The sequence below is a fragment of the Monodelphis domestica genome, chromosome 4 (assembly GCF_027887165.1).
Source record: "Monodelphis domestica isolate mMonDom1 chromosome 4, mMonDom1.pri, whole genome shotgun sequence".
Classification (NCBI taxonomy): domain Eukaryota; kingdom Metazoa; phylum Chordata; class Mammalia; order Didelphimorphia; family Didelphidae; genus Monodelphis; species Monodelphis domestica.
The window spans coordinates 382,166,318-382,190,678 of NC_077230.1; the positions used below are offsets into that span (position 1 = coordinate 382,166,318).

Sequence of the window (24,361 nt, forward strand, 5' to 3'; positions counted from 1 at the left end):
AACACTTAACTAGCTATGTGACCTTCTGAGCCCTGCTCAAATAGGAAAGTCACTTAACCTCTCTCAGCCTCAGTTTCCTGAACTGTAAAATGGGGATGCTAGTAATATAACCTGCCTCCCTTATTAGTAGTAAGTATGAAATGGCATCCTATTAGTAAAGCACCTCTTTATACAGTGCCTGGTATGAAGCAGTAGTTTAATGAATGCTTATTCCTGTCCCCTTTTCCCAGCGCACTCTGGGCCTGTGGGGTAGGGAAGGTAGGAAGGCCTGCGGCCCACTTGGGACCTTACCAAGAACTGGATTATTAAGACAGTGAAGGCCGGTGCCCAGTCGTCCGGGAGAGCCGACTCATAGAACAGATTCTGACCACAAGGCATCAGATAGCATCTGGCTCTGCCCTACGCAGGGTGCTGGGACTTTAGCTCTGGCCTTGGGAGGGAAGCAAGAAGGGGTTCTAGGTAGGTCCTAGCCACAAACTCCAGTGGGAGATCATGGCCACATCACCCCCTTGATGGTCCTTCGTTTCCTTCTTTGTAACAGGAAAGAGTTGGATTAGGTGGCCTCTAAGGCTTGTCCTAGCTGGGGGCATGCTCCAGACTCTTCTCAGCTCTCACATTCTGTGTTCTAGGGGCTTTTTCAGCTCTGAAACGATTCCAAGGTACTCGCTAGCTCTGATTTCCTGTGGTCTAAGGCACCCCCCACCTCAGCTCTGACATGCTCTTTTCTAAGGTCTCTCCCAGCCCTGACATTCTCTGTTCTAAGGTCTCTCCAAGTTCTGACAGTCTCTGTTCTAAGCTCTCTCCCAGCTCTGACAGTCTCTGTTCTAAGGTCTCTCCCAGCTCTGACATTCTCTGTTCTAAGCTCTCTCCCAGCTCTGACAGTCTCTGTTCTAAGGTCTCTCCCAGATCTGACATTCTCTGTTCCAAGCTCTCTCCCAGCTCTGACAGTCTCTGTTCTAAGGTCTCTCCCAGCTCTGACATTCTCTGTTCTAAGGTCTCTCCCAGCTCTGACAGTCTCTGTTCTAAGGTCTCTCCCAGCTCTGACATTCTCTGTTCTAAGGTCTCTCCCAGCTCTGACATTCTCTGTTCTAAGGTCTCTCCCAGCTCTGACATTCTGGGTTCTAAGCTCTCTCCCAGCTCTGACATTCCCTGTTCTAAGCTCTCTCCCAGCTCTGACTTTCTGTATTCTAAGCTCTCTCCCAGCTCTGACATTCTCTGTTCTAAGGTCTCTCCCAGCTCTGACATCCTGTGTTCTAAGCTCTCTCCCAGCTCTGACATTCTCTGTTCTAAGGTCTCTCCCAGCTCTGACATTCTCTGTTCTAAGGTCTCTCCCAGCTCTGACATTGTCTGTTCTAACCTCTCTCCCAGCTCTGACATTCTCTGTTCTAAGGTCTCTCCCAGCTCTCACATCCTCTGTTCTAAGGTCTCTCCCAGCTCTGACATTCCCTGTTCTAAGCTCTCTCCCAGCTCTGACATTCTCTGTTCTAAGGTCTCTCCCAGCTCTGACATTCTCTGTTCTAAGGTCTCTCCCAGCTCTGACATTGTCTGTTCTAAGCTCTCTCCCAGCTCTGACATTCTCTGTTCTAAGGTCTCTCCCAGCTCTGACATTCTCTGTTCTAAGGTCTCTCCCAGCTCTGACATTCTCTGTTCTAAGGTCTCTCCCAGCTCTGACATTCCCTGTTCTAAGCTCTCTCCCAGCTCTGACATTCTGTGTTCTAAGGTCTCTCCCAGCTCTGACATTCTCTGCTCTAAGGTCTCTCCCAGCTCTGCCATTCCCTGTTCTAAGCTCTCTCCCAGCTCTGACATTCTGGATTCTAAGGTCTCTCCCAGCTCTGACGTGCTCTTTTCTAAGGTCTCTCCCAGCCCTGACATTCTCTGTTCTAAGGACTCTCCCAGCTCTGACAGTCTCTGTTCTAAGGTCTCTCCCAGATCTGACATTCTCTGTTCCAAGCTCTCTCCCAGCTCTGACAGTCTCTGTTCTAAGCTCTCTCCCAGCTCTGACAGTCTCTGTTCTAAGGTCTCTCCCAGATCTGACATTCTCTGTTCCAAGCTCTCTCCCAGCTCTGACAGTCTCTGTTCTAAGGTCTCTCCCAGCTCTCACATCCTGTGTTCTAAGGTCTCTCCCAGCTCTGACATTCCCTGTTCTAAGCTCTCTCCCAGCTCTGACATTCCCTGTTCTAAGCTCTCTCCCAGCTCTGACATTCTGGGTTCGGAGGCTCCTTCTTGCTCTACCATCCCATATTCTAAGGTTTTGCAGTTCTGTGAAGTTCCTGGGTAGTAGTTGGCAGTTGAGCTGATGTCAGGCTAGAGAGTTAACCGAGAGGGGCTATGGAGGCAGAGAAAGGCCACTCGATCCACATTATGTGTGTTAGCTAGTCCAAGGAGAAATAAGTGATCACCTAAGAGACGGGGGCCCTTCGGGCACAGAATGTCAGAGCTAGAAGGAGCCTTTGAACCCAGGATTTCAGAGCTAGAAGGCCTTTAGAATCCAGGATGTCAGAGTTCATGTTCTGTATTAAATGGTAGGATTTTAGGGCTAGAAGAGATAACCTAGCCCACTCCCCTCATTTTATAGAGGAGGGAATTAAGGCCCAAAGAGGATAGAGGACCCTCTGGGGTCACTTGGGCAGTTATCAGCAGAACCAGTGCTAGAACCCAGGGCTCCTGACCTGAGGCTGCTGCTTGAAGCCAGGAGGCAGTGTTATATGGTACAGAGAAAAACTGGCTTTGGAGTCACAGGATCTGAGTTCAAATGTCATCTGTCATGCGCTGAACCGCCCTAGACTCAGTTTCCTCCTCTGTAAATGGCTTCCAGCAGCAGTATGGATCCTGCATGACTCAGTGCAGTGCCTGCTCCTCCCCTAAGTGCTCTCTTAGCCCCTGGCTCTCAGGCCTCAGCAGTGGGGGCTGCTGGGGCCAGTCCCTGGGGTGACCGACAGTTCTTTCCCCACCACGGACGTTCTGGCCCCTTCCCCCGCACTTTCCGCTGGACCGCCTTACCCTGATCTCACCTGTCCTTCCCCAACCTTTTCTCACCCGCAGGGAAGAGCTTCACACTGACCATCACCGTGTTTACCAACCCCACCCAAGTGGCCACCTACCACCGGGCCATCAAGGTGACCGTGGACGGGCCTCGAGAGCCAAGAAGTAAGTGGTTCCCGGCGGCAGAGCCTGCTGGGCCTGGGGGGGTAGCGGGGGGGCCAGAGGCAGGAGGACCTCAAGCTCCCTCCCCTCAGGGGGCCCCAGCCTGGCAGCAGAGCTCCATAGAGGCTGCAGCACTCAGCAGGGGCTCTTTCAGCACTCCGATGATGGACAGGGCACAGGACCTGCAGGGGTGGGGCTGATAGAGGATCCAGTCAGTGTAAGGGAGAGTCGTTCTGTCAGCTCTGGAGGCATCTGTTGGCATTTTGACTCTGCCCCTAACTTTCCTGGGAGAAATGGGAAATAAAAGGACCAAGGAAGCAGCCAGTGTGCCATGGTGGGGAAAGGGTTAGCTCTGAAGTCCAAGGTCCTGGGTTCTAATCCCACCCACACCATTTACTACCTGTGTAACCCTAGGCAAGTTACACAAACTCCACTACTAGAAGAGGATAAAAGAAGGTGAAAAAGCAGACCCAGTTCAGGAGAGGTGATCTGTGTGGCAGATTAAACACTGGAGTCAGGTTCAAATCCTACCTTTGATGATGCTGGACAACTCTCTGAACTCTTCTGGGCCTCAGTTTCCTCATCTGTAAAATGACAGGGGTATTCTACTTTTTAAATGAGGGGTATTCTATTGTCCCTGAGAAAACTAGTGAAACTTTGGAAAATTAAAGGCCTCCGGGACATCCTGGATTCAAATCTAGCCTTGGAACCTTCCTAACTGTGTGACCATGGCCAAGTCATTTAGCCCCTATTGCCTAGCCCTTTCCATTATTCTGCCTTAGAATCAATAATTAGTATGGATTCTAAGGCGAAAGGCAAGGGTTTAAAAAAAAAGAAAATTACAGATCTCTGGAGTTGCCCTCGGAGAGGTGGAGGACTATGGGTGCAGAATATTATTGCATGTCTGTCAACTGAGGGCATTGGCTTGGTTTTCCTTAGTTGTTTTTCTATTACAAGGGGCCCTTTATCTTGGGCCTGAAGCCACTGAGGAGTTTGTGATTAATGGTGAGAAATATATGGTCTTTTCTAGTTCTGACATTCCATATCCTAAGGGCCCTTCTAGTTCTGACATTCTGTGTTCTAAGGCCTCCCCCAGCTCTGACATTCTCTGTTCTAAGCTCTCTCCCAGCTCTGACATTCCCTGTTCTAAGCTCTCTCCCAGCTCTGACATTCCCTGTTCTAAGGTCTCTCCCAGCTCTGACATTCTCTGTTCTAAGATCTCTCCCAGCTCTGACATTCCGTGTTCTAAGCTCTCTCCCAGCTCTGACATTCCCTGTTCTAAGATCCCTCCCAGCTCTCACATTCCCTGTTCTAAGATCTCTCCCAGCTCTGACATTCTGTGTTCTAAGGCCTCTCCCAGCTCTGACATTCTCTGTTCTAAGGTCTCTCCCAGCTCTGACATTCCGTGTTCTAGGCTCTCTCCCAGCTCTGACATTCCCTGTTCTAAGGTCTCTCCCAGCTCTGACATTCTCTGTTCTAAGGTCTCTCCCAGCTCTGACATTCTCTGTTCTAAGGTCTCTCCCAGCTCTGACATTCTCTGTTCTGAGGTCTCTCCCAGCTCTGACGTTCCGTGTTCTAAGCTCTCTCCCAGCTCTGACATTCCCTGTTCTAAAGTCTCTCCCAGCTCTGACATTCTCTGTTCTAAGGTCTCTCCCAGCTCTGACATTCTCTGTTCTGAGGTCTCTCCCAGCTCTGACGTTCCGTGTTCTAAGCTCTCTCCCAGCTCTGACATTCTCTGTTCTGAGGTCTCTCCCAGCTCTGACGTTCCGTGTTCTAGGCTCTCTCCCAGCTCTGACATTCCCTGTTCTAAGGTCTCTCCCAGCTCTGACATTCTCTGTTCTAAGGTCTCTCCCAGCTCTGACATCCTATATTCTAAGGTCTCTCCCAGCTCTGACATTCCTGTTCTAAGATCTCTCCCAGCTCTGACATTCTCTGTTCTAAGGTCTCTCCCAGCTCTGACATTCTCTGTTCTAAGGTCTCTCCCAGCTCTGACATTCTCTGTTCTAAGGTCTCTCCCAGCTCTGACATTCTCTGTTCTGAGGTCTCTCCCAGCTCTGACATTCTGGGTTTGAAAGGCCCTTCTAGCTCTGGCATTCTGTGCCAAATTGTTCTGGCAGTTCACTATCTTCAGTCTCCCCCAGGTCCTCTTCCTGATGCCTGGCCCAGATTTTAGAAGCTCTTTCCCTTCCCTCTCCTTCATTCACGCTAAACAGTCTTCTTTCTGGATCTGGCTCCGGGTGAACGCTGCCCTCTCAGCTCACTTTGAGTTCTGCTGTCCCTTCCAGAGACACTTAGATGTCAGAGAAAAGCCCTGGAATAGACAATGCTTCACCAAGTGGAGTGACTCACTAATGATGGAATTTCAAATGCTTAAGGGCAGAGGATTGGCCTTTTCCCAGTGTCCTCAGATCAAGCCAGGCCTTTGGGATGCTTCTAGAGACAAGAATCCTCTTCTCCGTGGCTCAATCATTACTGAAAACTGATGAGTCTGAATGGTTCTAAGGGTTTTACAGAAGTGGTTTCCATGGTCTGTCTCCTCATGGCCTCCCTGGTCAGCCCTGCCTCAAGGAGCCACAGGGATTTGTTGTCCCCCAAGGTCGCACATCTAGTAGGTGTCAGAGCAGGATTTGAACCCAGGGATTCTGACTTTAAGGCCTCTGCAAGCCATAGAATCACAGCATAGGAGAGACCTTGGGAAACATCTGGCCAGACTCCTTTTCAGAGGAGAAAAATGAGGCTCTGAGTGGTCTAGTGTCTTAGTCAGTTAAAGTCATAGTAAATGATAGAGCCAGAATTCAAACTCACCTCCTCTAACTCCAAATGCATGTTATTAGTCCATTCAGAAGACTTGAGATTAGCCTATGAGCCTTAAAATCCTTAAGTGGATTTTCTTCTTGGGTGGGTGTCTAGCTTTCCACCCCTCCCTCTGTCACCCAGCAAAGAGATAGGAAGGATCCCAGAGGGGAACATTCCTTCCCCCCCTCCCATGTCTTAGGGCCCATGAGGAAGAAGAGGAACCACTTGAACCCTGCGTGAAAAGGCCTGGAGAGGGACCCAGAAACTTGTTTCTGAGAATCCCCAGGGAAAGCCCCAGAGTCTTTCTAATAACAGATGGGAAGGACCTTGTGACAACTGGAGGAAAGCAACCTGACAAAGCACAGAGGGCCCTGAGTTCTTCTGTAAAACAGGCCTGGGCCAGAGCTGAATGAGGTCCTCATGGATTCTTGGTTTTAAAGATCTACCTCCAACTTTGTCTGTGTTTACAGTTGTTCTATTTTAGTGTTCTAAGCCACCACCACCCAACTCTGACATTCTGGGTTCTAAGCTCCTTCCCAGCTCTGATATTCTGTGTTCTAAGCTCCTTCCCAGCTCTGATATTCTCTGTTCTAAGGTCCCTCCCAGCTCTGACATCCTCTGTTCTAAGGTCTCTCCCAGCTCTGACATTCTGTGTTCTAAGGTCTCTCCCAGCTCCGACATTCCCTGTTCTAAGGACTCTCCCAGCTCTGACATCCTCTATTCTAAGGTCCCTCCCAGCTCTGACATTCTCTGTTCTAAGGACTCTCCCAGCTCTGACATCCTCTGTTCTAAGGTCTCTCCCAGCTCTGACATTCTGTGTTCTAAGGGCTCTCCCAGCTCTGACATTCTCTGTTCTAAGGGCTCTCCCAGCTCTGACATTCTCTGTTCTAAGCTCTCTCCCAGCTCTGACAGTCTCTGTTCTAAGCTCCCTCCCAGCTCTGACATTCTCTGTTCTAAGGTCTCTCCCAGCTCTGACATTCCCTGTTCTAAGCTCCCTCCCAGCTCTGACATTCTCTGTTCTAAGGACTCTCCCAGCTCTGACATTCTGGGTTCTAAGGTCTCTCCCAGCTCTGACATTCTCTGTTCTAAGGTCTCTCCCAGCTCTGACATTCCCTGTTCTAAGCTCCCTCCCAGCTCTGACATTCTCCATTCTAAGGTCTCTCCCAGCTCTGACAGTCTCTGTTCTAAGCTCCCTCCCAGCTCTGACATTCTCTGTTCTAAGGACTCTCCCAGCTCTGACATTCTGGGTTCTAAGGTCTCTCCCAGCTCTGACATTCTGTGTTCTAAGGTCTCTCCCAGCTCTGACATTCTCTGTTCTAAGGTCTCTCCCAGCTCTGACATTCTCTGTTCTAAGGGCTCTCCCAGCTCTGACATTCTCTGTTCTAAGCTCTCTCCCAGCTCTGACAGTCTCTGTTCTAAGCTCCCTCCCAGCTCTGACATTCTCCATTCTAAGGGCTCTCCCAGCTCTGACATTCTCTGTTCTAAGCTCTCTCCCAGCTCTGACAGTCTCTGTTCTAAGCTCCCTCCCAGCTCTGACATTCTCTGTTCTAAGGACTCTCCCAGCTCTGACATTCTGGGTTCTAAGGTCTCTCCCAGCTCTGACATTCTCTGTTCTAAGGGCTCTCCCAGCTCTGACATTCTCTGTTCTAAGCTCTCTCCCAGCTCTGACAGTCTCTGTTCTAAGCTCCCTCCCAGCTCTGACATTCTCCATTCTAAGGTCCCTCCCAGCTCTGACATTCTGGGTTCTAAGGTCTCTCCCAGCTCTGACATTCTCTGTTCTAAGGGCTCTCCCAGCTCTGACATTCTCTGTTCTAAGCTCTCTCCCAGCTCTGACAGTCTCTGTTCTAAGCTCCCTCCCAGCTCTGACATTCTCCATTCTAAGGTCCCTCCCAGCTCTGACATTCTGGGTTCTAAGGTCTCTCCCAGCTCTGACATTCTCTGTTCTAAGGTCTCTCCCAGCTCTGACATTCCCTGTTCTAAGCTCCCTCCACAATCTGGCAGTGTCTCGTAAGGCCCTCCCAGTCTTCCTCTCATTCTGTGTTATAAGGACCTTTCCAACACTTCCACTGCGTTCTCCAGACTTACATTAGGCAGGAAGCATTGAGTAAGCACCTGCTACCTCCCAAGGCTCGTGTGAGGCTGTCAGGCTATGAGGAAAGGCAGGAGTCGGCCGCTGCTCTCCAGGAGCCCCCGGCGGCGTGGGGGAGAGAACAGAGGAACCGCCGGGACACGTCGTCACTTGCAGACAGGAGAGAGTGGCGCTCCCATTCGTTGGGGCCGTTGCTTACTCCCGGGACAGCAGCCGAGTTAGGGATGGTCAGGAAGGGCTTCCTGCGGCACGTGGAGCTCTTGCTAGGACTTGAAGGAAGCCCGTCAGGCCCGGAGGGTGAGAGCAGGCGAGGGCCGGGCACGCGTGACTCGGAGATGGAGGCGGAGCCGTCTGGTCCTTCGGAGAGCTTCCATTCTGGGGGGTCCCGTGTACACAGGCAACTCAGCCAGGGTCATTTGAAAGAGGCGAAGGGGAAGACCCCCCGCCAGGTAGGGAGAGGAAGGGAGGGGAGCAGGAGGGGCCGCAGCTCACCGGCACCATCCCGACGGCAGGAAAGGCCCGAGTTCAGACACTAGCTGAGGGACCCTCCGTAAGTCACCGAGCCCCAGTGGCTTCCGTGTCCTCATATGTGAAATGGGCTGGAGAAGGAGAGGCCGAGCCACTCCCGTGTCTGCCAAGAAAGCCCGAAGCGGGTGACAGGCCGACGGGACGGAAGCGCAGCGGCCGAAGGAGGGGGACCGTAGAGGGAAAGCGACGTTCACGCCACCATCAGCCATCCATTGGCCGGAACAGAGAAGGCACAAAGCTGAATGAGGGCCAGTCAGGCGGAACCCCTGCCCTAGCCGGCGCCCAGTGCCAGGCTGGGAGCGTGCATTTAACCTGGAGCAGGGGCTCTGCCTGGCGTCTGGACGGGCGGGGGGCGCTCAGAGAGAGGTCGGTGGCTGGCTTTCCGCACGATTGGCTTCCTGTGTAATGCATCCACTTCATCTTATGCCTTTAAAAATGGGGCTGCACAGGGGTCCCAAGGCTTCGCCAGACTGCCCACGGGGCCCCCAGTGCAAAAAATCGGGGTTTCCTGCTCTCCTGCAGCTCCTCGTTTTGCAGAGAAGGAAACTGAGGTCCCAAGAGGGGGAAAATGACTTGCCCCAAAGGTGGCACTTCTAGTCAGGGCTCCTGAACCCCAGACTTTGCAGATGGTGCTCTGTGCTGTTCTGTCTTTCACGTTGCTGAAGGAGACGGGGAGCCCCCTGGCCCAGGCCTCGGGCTCTGCCGCTCCCCGTGTTTCTGGGGGTTTCCATGATGTGTCCCTGCGAAAAGCGGAAGGGGGGCCATTCCCTGCTGTCTGACCCCAGGGGGGAGGAGGCTGCAGGACGGATGATGCTTGTCGCGTTGGGGCTGGGTTAAACGTTCAAGAGAGCTTGTGATGCAGCCGAGCAGACAGACCTCGGGAGGGAGGGGAGGCCCGTGGGGCCAGCACGAGCCCGTTTCCCCTAGAGGGGATCCCCCTCGTGGGAGACGTGGGGGGCGGCAGATGGTAGGAGGCTTGTTTAGCTGGTGAGACCTTGAACCCTGACGGTGGGGAAGGGGCTCCGGAGATGTGGCCGCTCCAGCGCTGGGAGGGAGCTCGGGGGAGGCTGTTAGAACCAGGAGGGAAGAGAGCCTGAAGGGAGCTCGGATGCCCTTTAGACCCCGGAGCGCCAGGACCCCTAGAATGGAGTGCCGGGGCCTTTCCTCTGGCCATTTATCCGGTCAGGCCTTGTCTCACAGACAGAAAAGAGGTGCTTAATAAACGCTCACTGACTGCCTCCCTCCAGCCAAGACCACTTCCCCTCCATTCCCTTTGGGGCTTCCTCCTGCTCAGCACTTCCAGACCTCCATCTGGTTTCCTGTCCGTTGGCTTAGCCGTGGGTCTCTGGGCTCCTGGCTTGCCTCCCCCGCCCCAGTCTGGCGTGGGGTCGCGGCCTTCCCAGTGGCTCTGGGACGCCTTCATCCCTGCAAAGCTCCCGACTGTTCCCTCCCATTGTAATCTAATTTGTGCCGCATCATGAGCCCCCGAGGTCCGGGACTGGCCTCGAGAGGGGTCTGCAGGGTTCCACGGTCCTCCATTGCCGCCTCCTGAGGGGTCCTTAGCTCCATTTTGTGCTGGGGAGACCCTCTGCTCAGGAGGGCCTAGTCTGGCCTGCCTCCGCTTCCCTGGGGGGCTTCCCATGGAGATGTTCTTCCCCGCCTTGGGGGCAGCGGCGTCCTGGGGTCTGGCTCTGAGGCTTCCTGGGCCTTCCCAGCCTCACTCCAAAGGGAAGGGCGCCCTTGGGGGAGTACCCATCCCCCATAGACCCAGCTCCCCACTTGAGCCCTCTGACTGGCCCAGGGCACCTCCAAGGGGCACGAAGGCCAGGCTGACTGCTCCGAGCTCTGAGACTGCCGCCATCTTTCTCCAGTGGGGAGCCTGCCCTGCTTCACCTGCAGAGGGCTCTCCGCACCCCCACTCAGCTCTCCACCCCTGAGCCTGTCACAGCAGCCACATCTTGGGCCCGCAGGTGTGCCAGATCACAAAGGAAGCAGTTCTGAGGCAGCCGGGGGTGCCACTCTCTAGCTGAACCCCGAGCTGGAAAGAGCTGAGTTCAAATCCCATCTAGCCAGGTGACCCTGGGCGAGTCAGTTGATGCGGTTTGCCTCAGTTTCCTCCTCTGGAAAATAGGGATCTATATTGAACGTTGATCCTCAATCATTATGGAGGATAAAATCAAAGAATGTGTGTAAAACATTCCTATAGTATCTATAAAACACTTTGCAGAGTTCCTCGCGCGTAGTAGGCGCTCCGTCAATGCTGGTCATTGTTATTAGCAATTATACTGGAATATAAGTATAAAAATATCTCTAAAAGAAGTGTGTGGCACCTCTCACCAGAGCCTCACACCCTGGCACAGAACCAGAAGCCCCGCTTTGGAATCCTGTTTCTGGCACTGCCAGCAGGCCCTTCCTGCCCCCTGGAGCTTCTTCCTCCTATGCTGTCACATGACTGCGGTAGGACTTCCGTGTCTCCGTCCTTGTGAGGAGAGCCCTTTGTAGCCCTGGAAGTGCCGAACAAATGGGAGTCCTTGGGGTGTTCTTCCTGTATGGTTCCCTTAAACCCAGGGCCCCGCTGTGTTTTCAGGAACCCCCGAGGGGGACGAGTAAAGACGGAGGCTTATTTTAAGGGGTGACGCTGAACCTCGGGACTCCCAAGGAGCCCCCATTCGGAGAAGCAAGGCAGTCTTTGGAGAACTTCCCTCCCCTGGGAGAAACTGAGTCCTTGCTTCCTTCACCCCAGCTTATCTTGTGGGGAGCCCAGGGAAAGGTGGGAACCCTGGGACTCTGGGGCATGAATTCCCCCTGCACCCCCTCTGCACCCCAGCCTCCGTGGCCTCCTTCAGAGCCATAGCGTGCCCCCAATCCTCAGGGAAGTTGTTCTCAGATGCCATAAGGACCCCGGCCGGCCCAGCTCCCAGAGTCCCCCTGGCCTCAGCCCTGCCCCTTCCTGCCCAGAAGGCCTTCCCCTCCGGCATCCCTTCTCCCCCTGTCCTTTGTGGCGTCCCAGGATGGAGCTGGCCCCTCGTGCGGGCCCCCTCCCGTGCCTAGTCAGCGTTCTCATTCGCTCCTCACCCCACTCTGAAAAGTAAAACAACCGCTCGACATCCACCCTGGCCTCGCAATCCGAGTTCCATCTTAGAACCGGTGCTGCGTCTGGGTTCGAGGGCAGAAGCGCGGTAAGGGCCAGGCCGTGGCACCAGGGGTGCAGCTTGTCTGGACAGCGTCCGAGGCTAGCAGTGACCTCTGTCTGTCCCTTCTGTCTTGGGAGTCGTCAGGGCTGGGCCGTGGGGTGACCTGGAAGGGCTTAGAGAAGAGGGAGGCAAGGAAGGGGAGGCCCGAGGAGCGCCTGGGGACACCCAGCTTAGTAGAAGGATGAGGATGGCCTCCTGACTGCAGAAGGGTTAGCAGGGAAGTGTGAGCACTTGTGTAGACGGCGTTCTCAGGGAGCTTTGCGGCACTGGACGAAGGAGTCTGCCAGGAGGCAGCATGGGAGCATCTAGAAAGGATCTGTTAAGACTGGAGCAGGGAGTTGCTGGGGGCCTCGGTGCATAGAGACAGGAGGTCCTGGGTTCAAATGTGACCTCAGCCACTTCCCAGCTGTGTGACCCTGGACAAGTCACTTAACCCCCATTGCCTAGCCCTGACCACTCTTCTGCCTTGGAGCCAATACACAGTACCTATTCTAAGGGTTTTGTTAAAAAAAAATAAAAAGGAGGAGGAGGAGGAGATGCAGGCAGAAGCTGGTGGAAGGGGAGAGTCTGAAGAGTAGAGAGTGGGGGGATCGCAGGGTCAGCGTCTGAGGAGCAGGGGGGACGGGATCCAGGGTGCAGGCAGAAGAGACGCTTCTCCATCTGAGCAGGCGTGTCCAAGGCAGAACTCAAACTCAGGTCTCTGGGGCTCCATCGGGGCTATGACATCTGACTAGGCATTTTTTCTCCATCCCAAACCGTTTGGCCTCTGTTTGGAGCCCGGGGTCGGGCTCCTTGCAGTGTGTGCAGAGGCCTGTGAGGTGTGCAGCGCACTTATAGCTCTCCTCTCACTGGTGGGCACTGTGGCTGCCCTCACTTTACAGATGGGGACACTGAGGCAGGCACGTATGGGCTCCTGAGGCTCAGGCTCGTTCGCTTCCTTTAGGTTTGCAGCCTCTTATGGACCCCCAAGAGACTCCCTTCCTGGGTCCCGGCTGGCCCTCCCAGCCTCCGCACTGCGCCTGGCACAGAGGCAGGAGCGGCCTCCCTGCTGGGGAGGCCTGGCGCTCCATCCTCGAGCCATCGCGCTGCCCCTCCGAGGATGCAGCCCGCCTCCTCTCTGCAGGGGCAGCCTCCGATGACAGGATGCACAGAAAAGCAAGCCCGACAGCTCTAGCACTATCCCCCGCCATGCTGGGTGGATGAGAAGACCGAGGCCCTCCGGGCCTCTTCCAACTCCACTTCGCGCCTTTCCCAGTCCTGTTTATTCACTACAGCCTTGCTGAGCTTTGCCTCTTGGCCAAGAGATGCAGCCCCCGTTTAAGGCGCTCAGGGATGGCGTTCCAGGTGGGAGGAACTGCAGGAGCAAAGACAGGGTGTGGGGGGGGGATCCAAACCGGAATTGGCTTTCCACGTGATTCAGATTCCTTTTAAGGCATGATTTGGGGGGATCCGGCTGCGGATTTCATGGCTCTGCGGATGTTTTACGCCTTTTTGGTGTCACGGACTCCTTGGGGAGTCTGGTAAAGCCTATGACATCTTCTCACAATATTTTTGAGGTGCATAAAACGAAATCTACAGGCTCGTGGGGGGAATCAATACTATTGAAATTCCATTAGCAAAATATTTGTTTAAAAAGTCTGGTTCAGACAGCTGGGTGGCTCAGTGGATGGAGACACGGGAGGTCCTGGGTTCAAATGTGACCACGGACACTTCCTAGTCCCTAGTATGGTTCTGAGACGGATGGCAGGGGTTAAAAAGAGCCCCAAAGCTCCCCTCCTCAGGGAAGCTTTCCTGTTTCCCTCTCCCCACCTTTGCCAGTAGTATAGCTCTCCCTGTGTGTGCGTTCCCGTCACCCCCACCCCCATTGACAGTGAACTTCTGGAAGGCCCGCCGGGTTTTGCTTTCGCCTCTGTGCTCTGGTGCCTGCAGCAGCGAGGGGGAGCTCGCAGGTGTGGCTGCCTTGAGCTCTCCTCCTCTTCTGTAGGGAGCCTCCTCAGGTGCTTCAGACATAGGACTTAAGAGCAGAGAGAAGCCTGCCTCCTCTCCAGGCCCTCATTTTACAAAGGAGGAAACAGGCGCGGGAGGGTGAAGGAGCCTGCCTGGGGCCTCGCAGCAGAGGGCTGGTCCTCAGACACCCCAGCCGATGCCGCTTCCATTCTGTGGTCCTGGCTGTTGGGGGCGGGGGCTTGGGCGGAGGAGATCCCCAGGAGACCCTTCCCCGCCGGGTCGGGGAGGCTCTCCTTGGCTGGGTCAGCAGAGGGCGGGCCAGAGGACAGACTTCCCGAACGCAGTGCTGACGGCCTTTCCTTCCTCCCTCCTCTCAGGGCATAGGCAGAAAATGGAAGACCAGCCAAAGGCCTTCCCTGATCGATTTGGTGACCTGGACCGGCTGCGGATGCGAGTGACGCCAACCACTCCCAGTCCCCGGGGCTCCCTGGTCACCTCCACTCACTTCAGCACTCAGGCTACTGCACAAGGTAGGGGCCGGGGGAGGCCGGGGCTGCGCTTCCCCCTTTGGGGCCACCCTCGCCGCTTAGGGCACGTCAGGAGAGTTGCAGGAGTATTTCTGTCCGTCGCGCCTGCACCTCTGTGGGTACAAATCCTGACGAGCTAGCGGGGGCGGCACCCCAAGCCAGGCTAGAGATGCGGGTAAGAGGAGAGGAAGCCGGGGCTCTGACCCATACTGACCGGTGGGTCCCTGTCCTTGAGGATGCAAAGGAAGGTGGGCGTCCGGCTCCAGGGACAGAGGCCATGGCCGAGGCCCAGCTGTCCCCCGTGAAGTGCATTTAGGGAGAACCCCCTGTGCCCAGGCTGGAGAGGGGCAGACACAAACCGGGGTACGCTCTGCCCTCTGGGAGTCCCCCTGTCCCAGGAGACCCGGTGTCCTCGCTAGCATTGTAACGTCTGTATCAGGGAGTGGGGGGCCATCTGAAATGGGGAGCCTGCTTTTTGGAGGCCTCCCCAAAGGGGCTTCTGCAGAGAAGGCACAGGGAGGGCAAAGGTGAGACAGGAGACAGGCTAGAGATGGGCGGGGGACCTAGGGAACCCCAGTCTGGAGGGGGAGTTAGAGGGAGGAGGGCTGGATTAGGAAATAGAGCGGGAGAGAGAACAGAAATGTGGGGGAGCTGCGGGCGACTCTCCCCGGCCCCTGAGACATGGGCCTCTTTCGCCCACGCTGCTTCCTCCATGGAGGGCTGAGCCACCCTCAACATGGCCGTCCCGTGCAGCCTGGGGGGGGGGGTCCCAGCCAGGGACACCTGCCAAGGCAAAAGCCCAGGACGCAGTTTTAAATCATTGCCACGGCCGGGCTCGCTGGGTGCTGTCTCATCCTTATCACAGCAAGAAAGAACGCCAGCCTGTGTGACCTTGGGCAAGTCCCTTCAGCTCTGCCTCAATTGTCCAGTCTGTAAAAGGGGCCGATCCTAGCACCCACCTCCCAGGGCTGTTACAAGGCTGAAATGGGGTCCTGTAAGGTGCTTCCTAAGCGCTTGTGTTCTCCTCCCCAGCCCACAGTGTGCTCATGCTCAGCTCTGGCTTCCCCACTATAAAAAGTAATGGGGCTGGGCTAGATCCTCTCTCGGCCTTCCGGCTCTCCCCTTCTCTCTTCTCAGGCCCTCCTGGTCTCCCTATTCTAAAGACGCTTCAAGCCGCCAAAGAGGCTAAGATCCTTTCGAGTCCGACATTTCGTGTGCTTTCTTTTTTTAACCCTCACCTTCCCAACTTAGAATCAATGCAAGTGTCGGTTCCAGAGCAGAAGGGCAGTGAGAGCTAGGCAGCGGGGGCCACGTGACTTGCCCAGGGTCACTGTGCCAGGAAGCACCGGGGGCCTCATTGTAACACTTTACGTTCTAAGGCCCCTTCCAGCCCTAACCTTTTATGTTCCACGGTCTCTTCGAGCTCGGACAGGTCTATCTTCTTCCATCTCTTCCAACGCTCATGTTCTTTGTTCTAAAGTGGGGCTGATAGTGTTTGTTCTAAGACTTCTTCTAACTCTGAACGTGGTGTCCTCCAAGATTCTGCTCTAACTTTCTGTGTTCTAGGAACTCTTGTGGCTCTAAAATATTTTATTCTAATCATCTCCTCATAGCTAACAATTCTATGTTCTCAGACCCCTTCTGGCTCTGACCCTCGGTGACTGACCCTGGAGGGAGTTTTCCTCTTGAGTAGGAAAAAAATGCTAAGGCTTCAGGCACATGCCCTAGTGCCACTGTAGAAAATGTGATAATCACAGAGTGTCCGAGTTGGGAGAGACCTTAGAACAGAGAATGTCAGAGCTGGGAGATTCCTTAGAACACAGAATGTCAGAGCTGGGAGAGACCTTAGAACAGAGAATGTCAGAGCTGAGAGAGACCTTAGAACAGAGAATGTCAGAGCTGGGAGAGACCTTAGAACAGAGAATGTCAGAGCTGGGAGAGACCTTAGAACAGAGAATATCAGAGCTGGAGGGAGCTTAGAACAGAGAATGTCAGAGCTGGGAGAGACCTTAGAACAGAGAGTGTCAGAGCTGGGAGAGAGCTTAGAACAGAGAATGTCAGAGCTGGGAGAGACCTTAGAACAGAGAATGTCAGAGCTGGGAGAGATCTTAGAACAGAGAATGTCAGAGCTGGAGGGAGCTTAGAACAGAGAATGTCAGAGCTGGGAGAGACCTTAGAACAGAGAATGTCAGAGCTGGGAGATTCCTTAGAACACAGAATGTCAGAGCTGGGAGAGACCTTAGAACACAGAATGTCAGAGCTGGGAGAGACCTTAGAACAGGGAATGTCAGAGCTGGGAGAGACCATAGAACAGAGAATGTGAGAGCTGGGAGAGACCTTAGAACAGAGAATGTCAGAGCTGGGAGAGACCTTAGAACAGAGAATGTCAGAGCTGGGAGAGACCTTAGAACAGAGAATGTCAGAGCTGGGAGAGACCTTAGAACAGAGAATGTCAGAGCTGGGAGAGACCTTAGAACAGAGAGTGTCAGAGCTGGGAGAGAGCTTAGAACAGAGAATGTCAGAGCTGGGAGAGAGCTTAGAACAGGGAATATCAGAGCTGGGAGAGAGCTTAGAACAGAGAATGTCAGAGCTGGGAGAGACCTTAGAACAGAGAATGTCAGAGCTGGGAGAGACCTTAGAACAGAGAGTGTCAGAGCTGGGAGAGACCTTAGAACAGAGAATGTCAGAGCTGGGAGAGACCTTAGAACAGAGAATGTCAGAGCTGGGAGAGACCTTAGAACAGAGAGTGTCAGAGCTGGGAGAGACCTTAGAACAGAGAATGTCAGAGCTGGGAGAGACCTTAGAACAGAGAATGTCAGAGCTGGGAGAGACCTTAGAACAGAGAATGTCAGAGCTGGGAGGGAGCTTAGAACACAGAATGTCAGAGCTGGGAGGGACCTTAGAACAGAGAATGTCAGAGCTGGGAGAGACCTTAGAACAGAGACTGTCAGAGCTGGGAGAGACCTTAGAACAGAGAATGTCAGAGCTGGGAGAGACCTTAGAATGGAGAATGTCAGAGCTGGGAGAGACCTTAGAACAGAGAATGTCAGAGCTGGGAGGGAGCTTAGAACACAGAATGTCAGAGCTGGGAGGGACCTTAGAACACAGAATGTCAGAGCTGGGAAATTCCTTAGAACAGAGAATGTCAGAGCTGGAGGGAGCTTAGAACAGAGAATGTCAGAGCTGGGAGAGACCTTAGAACAGAGAATGTCAGAGCTGGGAGAGACCTTAGAACAGAGAATGTCAGAGCTGGGAGATTCCTTAGAACAGAGAATGTCAGAGCTGGGAGAGACCTTAGAACAGAGAATGTCAGAGCTGGGAGAGACCTTAGAACAGAGAATGTCAGAGCTGGGAGAGACCTTAGAACAGAGAATGTCAGAGCTGGGAGAGAGCTTAGAACAGAGAATGTCAGAGCTGGGAGAGACCTTAGAACAGAGAATGTCAGAGCTGGGAGAGACCTTAGAACAGAGAATGTCAGAGCTGGGAGAGACCTTAGAACAGGGAATGTCAGAGCTGGGAGAGACCTTAGAACAGAGAATGTCAGAGCTGGGAGAGACCTTAGAACAGAATGTCAGAGTTGGGAGAGAGCTTAGAATAGAGAATGTCAGAGCTGGGAGAGAGCTTAGAACAGAGAATGTCAGAGCTGGGAGAGACCTTAGAACAGAGAATGTCAGAGCTGGGAGAGACCTTAGAACAGAGAATGTCAGAGCTGGGAGAGAGCTTAGAACAGGGAATGTCAGAGCTGGGAGAGACCTCAGAACAGAGAATGTCAGAGCTGGGAGAGACCTTAGAACACAGGATGTCAGAGCTAGAGATGTCAGAGGTGGAAGACACTCTAGAATATAGTGTCAGAGATAACAGATACAATTCAGCTCAAGAAACCTTTCTTAAGTCCCTCCTATGAGTCAGGGACTGTGTGAAGACTACAAAGACACAAACTCAAGGATTCCTTCACAAAGCTTCTAGGCTTTCATGCTAGAAGGACAGGATGAGGAGCATCCTTGGAACGTAAGCTGGGACCCCTGGAATGAGCTTGCCGGAGCCCCCAGCTTCTAGAAAGTTGGAAGACGGGTTCTCGGGTCCTGCTAGCTCTGATTTTCTAAGTCTGAACCCAGGTGGGAGCTTAGAAATGAGGAGGATGTCAGAGGATGTTCCCAGAGGCCTGGAACACAGACTCACTTGTGTGCATGTATGTTTGTGTGTGTGTGTGTATTTTTTAAAAAGCTTTCCTCACTTTCTCCTCTGATCTGGTCATTTTATACAACTTGTAAAACCCTCGCCTAGGTCATAGCTAGTAAATAAATAAACCTTTGACTCCCGGTGTTTGACGCCTGAACAAACAGGAGCCTTTCCTGCCTCTTCTCTCTGGATCCTTGGCTGAGGCCTCCTGCAGGGGCTCCTGGGACGGCTCCTCCTCTCCCAGGAGTGGCGTCATTTGGGAAAGGTGGCTGGGAGTTCATTTCTGAGGACAGACGCTGGCAGCGGGCTTTGCCTTTCTTTGCAGAGATGCCCCCGGCGGCCATAGGTGGGGGAGAGGGCCTGGGAAGGAGGCCCAGGGCTCTGGAGGGGCCGTCCACAGGGCTGGTCGCAGGCCGTGGCGCTGCGTCCTGAGGGCCGCGCGTTCTCTGCTCTATCTTACACTGTTCTTGAAGGCAGAAACGGTTTCATTTGGGTCTTTTCCCCTCTAAAGCCAAGCTCAGTCACGGATGTATTTAATAAATGCTTGTTGACTGGCCGCCCGGCCCCTTCGGCCTCTGGCCCTTTCCTTGGTCTCCGGCCCTCTGAAAAGAGGCCTGGCCTTGCCGTGGGGAAGACATTCCAGCCAGAAGGCCTCGTTCTCTCCCTGCTGACTTGGAACATGCCTTTCTCAAGGCTAAATCAGTGCCCTCCCCAGCCCGGTGAGACTGTTTGGAGAGGAAGGAAGTTAGGCCGGCTGAGGGAGGAAGCGTGGCCTGTGGCCTTTCTCAGTGACTGAAGCCCGGGAAGAGGCCTCGGCGTCTGCCACGAGGAGCGATGGCGAGGCCGAGCCGTGCGGGCTCCGTCTTGAGGGAGTCCCTCACTTATGGCCCTCGCAGGGGGCCCGGCGTCCGTGTCCATTGAAAGGAGGGCCTCGTCTGCGCCGTCACGGAGGGGGAGAAAGCCAGCGGCCTCCAGGAGGGAGCTGGGGGAGGCGGGGGAGGACGAGGGCCCAGGCCTGGCGCGAGCCTGCCGCTGAGCAGGAGGCCGTCCCGGCCCTGAGCGCAGCTGCGCGGAGTACAAGGCCTCAGCCACGCTTGCTGGGGGAGGCCCTTCGGATCCCGTTCTAGAAGGCTCCGGCTGTTCTTTAGAAGGCGGAATGGTGGAATTGGAGGACTAAGCGCAGGAATAGGCAGGGCTGGGAAGGGCGGGAGAAGGCTGACCATCAGCGCGGGGAGGGTCTCTCCCTAGTTTCCAGGTCCCGGAGCTCCCCAGCCCCCAGTCTGGCGGGTAATAAGGGACTGCGCTGGGCAGCTGGACCCGCTCTCCTGGGTGCTGGGGATTTGAACCCGGCACTCTGGCCACTTTCTCCCAGATTCCCCTTCTCTTCTCTCCCCTCAGCCTCCACATCCCCACCTCTCCTCTCCCGGCCTTCCTCCTTCATCTATTAATAGACTAATAGCTTCTGTTTATCTCCGACCAGACCAGTGGGCGGCCCAGGCCCCAAGGAAGCGGCAGCCCCAGGGGGTGAGGGGAGCCGGCCCTCCTGCGGCCGCCCTCTGGGGGATGGGCCGGGCACCGCCCACCGCCCAGGAATTCTTACACTCAATGGGTTCATTCAGTCAGGGCAATTTTGAGGAGAAAATAAACATTTCCTTCCAGTATTTTCATTGGCCGCCGCACAGCAGCCGTACCCATCTCCGATTTCCAGGGGCCGCCCTGGCCTGGCCTGGGGGAGGTGGAGCCGCCACTGCGGCCCTGGCGGGGTGGGGGAGGCCGGGGGCCAGGGCAGGGCGGGCAGGGGGAGCCCCGGCCGTCCCCCCACGGCCTTCACTGACGGCTTCTCTTTGCTCTCGCAGGCACGTCCGACTTGAGCTCCTTCTCAGACCCCCGCCAGTTCGATCGCTCTTTCTCCAGCCTCCCCGGCCTCCCCGAGCCCAGGTTCTCGGACCCCAGGATGCATTACCCGGGGGCCATGCCGGCCGCCTTCTCCTACACGGCCAACCCCTCCCCCACGGGCATCGGCGGCCTCAGCATGACGGGCATGCCGGCGGCCACGCGCTTCCACCACACGTACCTGCCGCCCCCCTACCCCGGCTCCACCCAGAACCAGAGCGGGCCCTTCCAGGGCAACCCCTCCCCCTACCACCTGTACTACGGCACCTCGTCGGGCTCCTACCAGTTCTCCATGGTGGCGGGCGGCGAGCGCTCCCCCACCCGCATGCTGTCCTCCTGCACCAGCGCCGCGGCCGGCAACAACCTCATGAACCCCAGCCTGGCCAACCAGAGCGACGGCGTGGAGGCCGACGGCAGCCACAGCAACTCCCCGACGGCCATGACCACCCCGGGGAGGATGGACGAGTCCGTGTGGAGGCCGTACTGAGGGCGCCCGAGGCCGGAGCCCCCGAGAGGGAAGGAGCTTTGTGTGGTGACTGTGGGACCGTCCCAAGAGGCAGCCCGGGAAACTGGGCTTGGCGGGCCCCCCTGGCCTGCACTTTCCTCCTCTGCAAAGTGAGGGAGCCTAACGGACCTCCCGGCCCAGGCCTCGGGGTCCTCGGAGCACCTTCCCCACACACAGGCCCTGGGGGGCGGGAGAGCTCCCCGACTTCCTCCTCCTGGGGACCTCGTGTCCGTGGGGGGTTTGGAACTGAGCGGGGCTGCCCGCGGCGCCCCCCACCCAAGCCTCTCCTGCTGGCTCCTAAGTCCATCCGGCTGTTTCTACATGGGCTCGGGGGATGGGAATGAAGTGAGTTTTCCCCTTTCAGGACTGCTCTGTGCCTCCAGGAGAGGGAAGAGGGATGGAGAAGGATAAAGCTAGATCTCGTCCCCCAACACCATGTAGGAAAATACTGTGGGAGGCAGCCAAGGCCCTTCGCTGGACCCCCGAAGGCTCGCCTTCCCCTGGGCACCCAGAACAGGGCCACGGGCCGAAGGCCACCCATTTCCTCTCGTTCTCCTTTTCCTCCTTGGAGGGTCGGATCGCACGACCTGCCAGGTGCTTTTTCTGCCCCAATACCAGCTTTTTTATGATAGCCGAGGCCCTCCCAGGCTGCCAGCTCTTCCCACTCCCAAAACCTACACCCTTCAGTATTCTGTTCTAAGTACTCTGGTTCAGTTCGTCGGGCCCCTTCCCAGCCTGTCATTCTGGGTCAGACCCCCATCAAGCTCTGGAGTTCTGGGGCCACTCCTCCACTGCCTCCCAGCTCTAGCACTGTTCTAAAGCCCTCCAGCTCGAGCATCCTCCATCTTCCCATCCCTCCCAGCTCTAGCACTCTGTTCTAAAGCCCTCCAGCTCTGGCTTCTTCCATCTTCCCATCCCTCCAAGCTTGAGCATCCTCCATCCTCTACTCCCTCCCAGCTCTAGCACTCTGTTCTAAAGCCCTCCAGCTCTGGCTTCTTCCATCTTCCCATCCCTCCCAGCTCTAGCACTCTGTTCTAAAGCCCTCCAGCTCTGGCTTCTTCCATCTTCCCATCCCTCCCAGCTCTAGCACTCTGTTCTAAAGCCCTCCAGCTCTGGCTTCTTCCATCTTCCCATCCCTCCCAGCTCTAGCACTCTGTTCTAAAGCCCTCCAGCTCTGGCTTCTTCCATCTTCCCATCCCTCCCAGCTCTAGCACTCTGTTCTAAAGCCCTCCAGCTCTGGCTTCTTCCATCTTCCCATCCCTCCCAGCTCTAGCACTCTGTTCTAAAGCCCTCCAGCGCAAGCATCCTCCATCTTCCCATCCCTCCAAGCTTGAGCATCCTCCATCCTCCACTCCCTCCCAGCTCTAGCACTCTGTTCTAAAGCCCTCCAGCTCAAGCATCCTCCATCTTCCCATCCCTCCCAGCTCTAGCACTCTGTTCTAAAGCCCTCCAGCTCAAGCATCCTCCATCTTCCCATCCCTCCCAATTCGAGCATCCTCCCTCCTCCACTCCCTCCCAGCTCTAACACTGTTCTAAAGCCCTCCAGCTCTGGCTTCTTCCATCTTCCCATCCCTCCAAGCTTGAGCATCCTCCATCCTCCACTTCCTCCCAGCTCAAGCACTCTGTTCTAAAGCCCTCCAGCTCTGGCTTCCTCCATCCTCAGGTCCTTCCCAGCACTGATGTCCCCTGTTTTCTAAGGAACCTCCTAGCCCTGATGCTCTGCATGAGGTCTAAGGTTCCTCCCAGCATTGACATCTTGTGTTCTAAAGCCCCTCGCAGTTCTGACATTCTCCCTGAGTTTCCTATGGCTCAGTTCTCTGTTTCCTACCTACAGGGCAGTCAACACCAGGTACTTTTGTATAGAAAGTCACTGTTAAGTGAAAAAGACTTAGGAGGAAAGAAGTTTTTTGTACAGGACTTATCCACTGCCTCAAGTTTGCCATCTGCAGATAAGAAAGCACTTAGTACTTCGGACTGTTTGCTGGGATGTGGAAACAATTTCTGGTAGAAAAGGGGGGGAAACCCTTTGTTGTATTGGGGTTTGTCTCAATGGGATTGCCCGTCCATCCGCCCCGCCTGCCACTGAGCTCTTGGCCTTCTGTTCATAGGAAAGTTTCCTCTAAATCTAGGAAGCCAGTCTGAAGAGGCCACCCAAATTCCAGCTTGATATCGTTTTACTTTCTAGTTGACGTCCTTGCTCTGTGTTCACAGGAGCAGAAGGCACCGTCACCACCTTCTCAAAGACTATTTTATTCAAACATCCTCATCCTGGCCTTTTGGAGATCTGAAAACTCACCGTCAGGGGGGCCATCCCGCTTGTGTGGCCACAAGCTGCTCCCCTTCCTGCAGAGCCCTCTGGCGCTGCCCATCCACCATGAGGAAGTGCCCACAGAAATAGGCTTCCCACTGGGCTGTGGCTTCTTCCAAGTCATGGTGCCAAGCCCAGGGGAGGCAGGCTCACAGACCCTGATCTCCGCCCAGAAAGAACGTAGAACAGGTCCGCCCTATCCTCGAGACAAGTAGCCAGGCTCCTCCACGTGCCCGGGTCATTGACCCCCTTCCATCCTGAGGCCAGGTACCAGCCCTGCCCGAGCGTCTTTGGAAGACTTATCTACCCCCGCCCCTCCTCTTGTTGGATGGTGACAATATGCTTTGCACTGTCATTTGCTTGAGTGGAGTATTTTTAATGCTTATATGGTAAGCCACCTGGGTCTTCCTTCTGAACTATTTAATGGTAAAATCCAATTTTGTTGTACTTGTTATAATAATATAATTCTGAAAGACATTGAAACAACTGACTAAGGCTTTGTGTGTTTTTGCATGTGTGTGTGTGTGTGCCAGTGTGCCACTGGCCCTTAGTGTGTTTGTGCCCATGTGAACTGACCCTTAGTCAAAGCCAAGGCTAATGTTGCTAGCTGATGTAACAGAGTGGTGGTCAGTCATGGTGGAAAGATAACTAAGAAAGAAGAGATCAGTCAAGTAACTCAATAAGAACCCTAAGTCCTTACTGGGTTTCTGGCCTCCCTGGGAGCCCTGATAGCCTCTCCTCCAGAACTCCAGAAAGCCAAAGAAGGGTCTAATAGAAGGTTCCCAGTTTCCTTAAGGGTCTTGGTTGCTTCAAGAACTGGATGCCTTTAGATAGCAACATGGTAGAGGGAGAGAAAAATCCAATCTTCACATTGAAGGATTGGGGGGGGGGGCACAAAAGGAACCATCCTATAACAGACTTAAGAAGTTGACCTCCGTATTGGAAGATCTCCAAGAAGAGGGAAGCTGCCACCTCCTTAGTCTCTTTAGGAAGCTTTTCCTGACTCCATTGGCTTCTTGGTGGCACTCATCAATTGCTCTGATTCCACCCAATCTCTTCTCAGTCTAGCCTTTCAGAGATTTGAAGACAGTTAACATGAGTTTTCCCTTCTCTAAACACACCCCATTCCTTCAACCGACCCCTAAATGACAGGGACTCACAGCTCTTTGCCATTCTGATTTCCTTCCTCTCTGGTTTATCAGTGTCCTTAAACCCTTTCACCCAGAATTGACCATAGTGCTGAGATAGGAT

At 54.7% G+C, this 24,361-nt stretch overlaps 1 protein-coding gene across 1 annotated transcript in view; it reads left to right on the forward strand.

Moving 5' to 3' along the window:
• Positions 1-23,587, forward strand: part of RUNX3 (RUNX family transcription factor 3) — a 35,181-nt gene extending 11,594 nt beyond the window's left edge. Inside the window, exons 3-5 of the mRNA XM_056795528.1 lie at positions 3,043-3,147; positions 14,076-14,228; positions 20,261-23,587. Of these exons, the coding sequence (XP_056651506.1) occupies positions 3,043-3,147; positions 14,076-14,228; positions 20,261-20,784 (782 nt within the window). The 3' untranslated portion in view covers positions 20,785-23,587. The remainder of the gene's footprint in view (positions 1-3,042; positions 3,148-14,075; positions 14,229-20,260) is intronic.
• Positions 23,588-24,361: the final 774 nt, after the last annotated feature.